The sequence below is a fragment of the Mycetomoellerius zeteki genome, unplaced genomic scaffold (genome assembly GCF_001594055.1).
Source record: "Mycetomoellerius zeteki isolate Tzet28-1 unplaced genomic scaffold, Tzet1.0 scaffold35, whole genome shotgun sequence".
Lineage (NCBI taxonomy): Eukaryota > Metazoa > Arthropoda > Insecta > Hymenoptera > Formicidae > Mycetomoellerius > Mycetomoellerius zeteki.
Window position 1 is genome coordinate 3060950 of NW_017257338.1, and position 6350 is coordinate 3067299.

Consider the following 6350-nt stretch of genomic DNA (forward strand, 5'->3'; position numbering starts at 1 on the left):
CATTCCTGCGTGTTCAGCGAATGTGAATTGTCGGTACAGTTTTTTCCATTACCGGTTACCACCATGTTGTAACACGTTGTTTCCGTTTACATCGTCTCGAACGCGCGATTCGTAATATTTTATCTCTCCTGCCATCATATTTGTAAGTGAATTCAGAATAATTCCGCATAATTTTAAAGTTGATCTCTTGAATATAATTGCCTTTCAACTGTAAACGCGTTAAGAATCATAAAATTCTATATCTCATAAGAATCATAAAAAAGAATTTTTGCACAGGTTAGGTTCAAATTAGTTCTGAGACCAATTAGTTTTAAGTTTCAATGAACGAAAAACAACACGGAAATAGATTATAGAAAATATGGTAATGTCAGTTCGCGATAAAAAAAACCGGAGAACGTAAAATAGTCGCGGATGAATAAATAACGAACTTATAATAAAAAATAATAAAAAGGTAAAAATCATGTCTACATGACGTGTAGCAATTGCTTGGAAGGGAATTGTAATTTCGTTTTTTGAGGTAGCATTACGTTATATCTTAAGACAATCTATTTTGCATTACAAGGTAGACAATAAACGGTCCCCTTTCACTCGCAGAATATTCCATGTACGGTAATTCACGGCAATGCTCATTTAACGCTTTATTACGATGTTCCGGTAAGTTCAACGAGCTGTAATTTGTGTCCAAAGTCAATAACGCGCAACAATTTCCATTTGTCCGTTTGCGAGCAGCCTCGTACTTTGTTCAGGTTGTTGTTTCGCGCGCGGAACGATTCTCGTTGGCGTCGAGAAAGTTTGCGCACGCGAGATAAATTACCGTTGCACCGTAGAAAATTTATACCTATCCGTATATTACTTAAAACGTAAAGTGTGCGACATACGTGTGCATCTTGCGTAACTTTCGAAATTACTACTTGGACAGCCATCGAATACGAAGTATTTCTCAAGCACCGCCTTATAAGTATATCTTATAACGTTACAGTAAAACGTGCGAATAAACGGCTCGTAAAATCCGCTTAATGGTCCCAAAATACGCGACTATTCTATCCAAGACGCTGCTGCAATTATACGTTAATGATATACGCACGCGCTCGTAATCCTGCGTAAAATTACGAGGCGCCGAGAGATTGTTCTCCGTGACACTCGGTGTTGCGATAGGAGCAAAAGTCAATGTTGATATGAGCGAGGTTTGTGAGAATATGACTATCGAGAGACTCCGTGATTGTTCAGTTAGAGCGTAATCACATTGCTCGACTTGTAATTGAGATATCACTTCACGCCATTGACATTTACGTCATTGTATTGCAGACAATAAGTCTGCGGTTTCATTACTTGTGCTCCTGATTAAAGTAACTTTGTCGGCGAGTGCTGCGCTGTCGAGATTATAAAAAAGATATTTATTCAAGAATAAAATAGAGTGAGTACATAAATTATACGTTAAATATTCTAGCTCGTGAGAATTTGTATAATTTTAATTTATTTTTACAAGTGAAAAGAAATGTTAAAGAATGAGATGTGAAAACTAATAATAGCAATTATAGTTAACATAAACTATAATAAGCACATGCAAACATGACGAACACGCATACACCCGATTGATAAGTGAAAGTATATTTTTATATATGTCATGAATTTCTATTTTTTTTATTATATTTTTTTTTATTCGCATAATTTTGATGTCAACTTTCAAATATAAAAAAATTAGCATTTTTTTCAAAGGTTATAGACAATTGCTCTAGCAAATAGGAATATGAGTTTCTTTCCTGATACTATTTCATTTCTAACAATTGTCTCCTGATATTTCATCACGCAGGATATGTACACAAGTAAAGCCACAAAAGAGTTATTCATCAAGTTTAAAATGTATAGCAAGACTTAATTTTGCAATTATTTCATACTTATAGTTATTATGACTTATTGGATTTTGATCAATTAAAAATAAAATTTAGAATTAAAAAAAATTGTTTATTTTAATTTTAGTATAAGAAACTTTTTTTGCAAATTTCTCATCTCATGTTTCAAGAGAAAATTTCTAACATCACTACATCTGTATTTTTGTAAAATAACTGTATACAGTAATTTACTTGTGCTATAATTTTTATCACTTAATACTTCTCCAATTATGTCGTTATTATCTGGAGAAACCGCCTCTGCGAATAATCGTATCGTCACTTTCGAAAGTCGTTCCCCTTCGGCACTCGCTGGAAATTTGCAGCAGAAGTGACGTTAATCTCGCGCGTCATGCTCAAGTCGAACGGATTCAAGGGGACGAATAATAATTAACATCGGGGAAGATTTTATGGATGAATATCTTGATCAGCAGATGTGGGGGAGAGGAGTAAGCGATCGCGATCTCACACGCGTCAGTTGCGTGTGGTGGGAAAAGAGCAGTGCTTAATTAAAATCTGCATAAGAACTGGCGCCGTGAAAGCGGCTTGTCGTCTCTTTGAGATCTCCGAGCCTCTCTTTCGTTTCCACGGTGGAATCCCGTAGTCGGTGTACACAATATCAACTTCAATTAGAGATGCGGTTAATGAAGGCTGGAAACGAGGGAGGAAAACAGCTGGATGAAAGTGACGTTTGCGAGAACCCGAGCATTCTTTTTTCTTGAACCAGATTAATGGCTCGTGGAATAGAGCGAAATGGAATATCCTTTTTCAAATGGATGATTTATGCCGTTGCGAATTGTCGAAATGTTTGCTGCATGTCATCACGTGCTTAATATCGGAGAATTGCGTGTTCCTCTTTCAGGGAGGATCATCAGACGTATCAACCTACGGTTCTCTTCAAGAGGACGAAGCATCACAAAGGCTCTATATACTGCCTCGCGTGGACACCGGACGGTCGGCTGATCGCGACTGGGAGTAACGACAAAACTGTGAAGTTAATGCGCTTTAATGCTGATACGTCGAATCTTGAAGGTACTATTGCTAATCGTGGATACACCCAGAGAAAGGTCTCTTTGATTCAGAGAAATGTTTCTTTACTATTAAAGAATTTTTACCGTTAAAGAAAAAATTTCTTTGATTTGAACGTTATTTCTTTGATTGAACATCACTTTTTGAAATCAAATAATTTTTTTAAATTTTATTTAAAAAAAAATGATGTTAAAATTAAAGAAATAACGTTCAAATCAAAGAAATTTTTCTTTTAATCGTGTAGCAAAGAAATATTTCTTTGAATCGAAGAAACCTTTCTCTGGATGTAGATATAATCTTGATTATCATAAAAAAATTGAATTTTTTTTTAAAAGAGAAAAGTAGGTCTTGAATTATAAATCCAATTCATTTCTATTCTGAATTTTTCATCATTCGAATACATAAATTACTAAATTTTTTTATTTGCATTTTTTAAAGCAATTTAAACTACAAAACCTGCAAAGTTCGTAACTTAAACATTGAAAAGTAATTGATAATTTAAAAAGGATCTCGTATTAATTATATGGAAATTAGATCCTGATAAAATGAGTTAATTTTCATATAATGTAGCTTATCGTGTAATGAACAAAAACGTCATAAATACAAAGCTAAATAATGAATAATTTTTAAGCTATGATGTATCAGATATATTCTGTGAGCACAAGTTTTACATCTTTAATGCATCATAGCTAAAAAGCTATCCATTGTTTAGCTTTGTGTTTATGATATTTTTATTCATTACACGATAAGCTACATTATGTAAAAATTAATTCATTTCACTGGGACCCAATTTTTTATATAATTAGTGCGGAGTCCTTTAGCAAGATACATAATTAACTTGTAATTGTTAATCAGATTTGTTATACGTATTAATCTGGTTAATAATTAGTATCTCTCTTACTATCGTTACGAGATTCTGTATTTTTTTGCGTTTAATTTTCAGGGCAAGAGGTCGAATTGACTATGCACGATGGTACAGTGCGCGACCTGTGCTTCCTCGAGGACACGTCAAATAAATCGAGCCTTTTGATCAGCGGTGGTGCTGGCGACTGCAAAATTTATGTTACCGATTGCACGACCGGTACACCTTTCCAAGCTTTGAGTGGTCATAGCGGTCACGTGCTGACGCTTTATAACTGGGGCGGAGCGATGTTTGTCAGCGGATCGCAGGATAAAACAGTTAGATTCTGGGATCTGAGGACGAGAAGCTGCGTCAATATGGTTACACCTGCGACGGTACCTGGCAGTCGGGTGAGTCGGGTTCTCTGTCCATATGTAGTGATCATCAAAAATGAGAGAGAGAAGATTAAAAAGATAAAATTTTTTTTTAATTCTATTATTGTTTAGAATCCTTGCATCATCAGCATCTTTTGTATTTTGTTCTGACATCATATTGAATTCTACGTCCGATAAATATTCGATTTACATTATTAAATTGCACCATCATCTCTTTTAATCGCACAATATTAGTTATTTTCTTCTATCTAAATCGGATCTTTATCGGACGTTACTTCTGATTATCAAGAGTGGAAGCAGTATTGTTTGTCTGATTAGCATCTGATTCCATTACAGGTCGGTAGTCCTGTAGCTGCGCTGTGTGTAGATCCGTCTGGCCGACTGTTGGTGTCCGGCCATGAAGACAGTAGCTGCGTTCTCTTCGACATTCGCGGCGGTAGAACGGTACAGTGCTTCAAACCTCACGCGGCGGATATCAGGAGCATACGATTCTCACCGTCGGCGTATTACTTATTGACAGCGGGATATGACAACAAATTGGTACTCACAGACTTGCAAGGTGGGTTTTTTTGTTGATTTTAATTTCTTAGAAATATTACTTACAGTATTAACACAATTAATTTATTTATAATACAAGTGTAACAATATCGAGTAACATCAACATGATGAAATATATTGCAGGCGATCTTACAATGCCTCTACCTAGCGTCGTAGTTGCTCAACATCAGGACAAAGTCATCTCCGGACGTTGGCATCCTACGGAGTTCTCGTTTCTCAGTACTTCCGCTGATAAAACTGCAACATTGTGGGCCTTACCGCCTGTTTAATGGCCCGACATGATAACGCACCGTTATTTATTTATATGTTCTTTTAAGAACATTTTAACATAATAATTCATTTTTGACAATATCGTCTAGATTCGTTTTTTTTGTTTTTTTTTTTACATTGAATTGATCCCACAAAAGATGCAGACTTTAATTTCGACTCTTAAGTAATCCTATAGAGATTATAATCACAAAAAATGAAATTCAGATGATATTTTTTTTTTTAATATATTTGCACAGTTTAATTATTCCTTAAATGACCAATTAAAACTTTGATTTATACGACTGTCATTAACTCGCAGCGTAATACATTGATGCGAAAGTAAAGCATTTAAATGATTAAAACGTAACACGCTTTGAAGACGGGCTAGGGAATAAAGAACGCGTAAATCACGTGATATGGAACGAGCATCGATAGGATTGTTTTTAGCTATGAATTTAATCGGGAGTCACAAGACTGTGGATGAATAATCCCTCGCTTCGATACTGTTTTACAGCAACGCGAAGTGAGATCGTTTACATCGTCAGTTTTAAATATTTATTTTTTGCATAACATGAGAATAGGTTTACAGATTTTGAAGAATGTTCTTTTTTCAGGAACAATGCACACATACTTAATAGAACCACGATGCGATATATATATCCCCTTCCCCGGTCTGTTTTAATAGAATTTCGTTATAATCAGATATGCCTGTATTATAGATATGTTGAGCTAAAAAAATTTTAGGAATACTCACAAAGAAGTATGCATCGTTTCACAACATTTAAATAGAAATATTTGTGTCTACTGATTTTATTCTTAATTTGTTGCAATACTTGTTGCCGCAATTGTTGCGCGCGCGTTTAATTCACATAGATGCTCATACTTCCATCTACATGTTATCAACTCACAAGCCAAATATACACACGCGTTCTAGTACATAGTATATATATATATATATATATCTGTATTTGCGAAAGAAATTATATACGTACGCTCATACTAATCGCTATTTTTTACGAACTAAAATAATATAAATCAAGAGAATTTATCCGAGCGTCAAACAATTACTCATCGCGACATGTGACTAAGTTTACGCGATTCGCGCAAAGAAGATAGTATTCTTTAGTAATACAAAGTCGTAAGGACTAACAATTAGACTTAAGTTGCTTGTCGCAATCGCCAAAGCTCGCAGTAGCAGCGAAACAGAAAAAGAGAGAAAAGTGCGCGTCACTTTGCGTTGTCGAAAGCAATTTTCTCATCGATTGTAGTGATTCGATGGTTGAACATGGGACGAAGATTTTGTAAATACACGTTCATCAGCAACTGAACTCGGCAATTCTTTGATTTGATCATTAATCTGTCGAGTGACGATGCAACCATATCATTATTTGT

General features: G+C 35.1%; 1 protein-coding gene across 8 annotated transcripts in view; it reads left to right on the forward strand.

Annotated features, from left to right (window-relative positions):
- The window catches only part of LOC108725589 (WD repeat-containing protein 47), a 73003-nt gene extending 67864 nt beyond the window's left edge, over nt 1–5139 (forward strand). For 4 of the 8 annotated variants that reach the window (XM_018452704.1, XM_018452703.1, XM_018452705.1 and 1 more), the window contains exons 8-11: nt 2749–2918; nt 3859–4166; nt 4488–4710; nt 4833–5139. In XM_018452704.1, coding sequence (XP_018308206.1) covers nt 2749–2918; nt 3859–4166; nt 4488–4710; nt 4833–4978 — 847 coding nt within the window. In that variant the 3' untranslated portion in view covers nt 4979–5139. The remainder of the gene's footprint in view (nt 1–2748; nt 2919–3858; nt 4167–4487; nt 4711–4832) is intronic. The other 4 variants (XM_018452708.1, XM_018452709.1, XM_018452706.1 and 1 more) reach the window with 3 other exon arrangements.
- Nucleotides 5140–6350: the final 1211 nt, after the last annotated feature.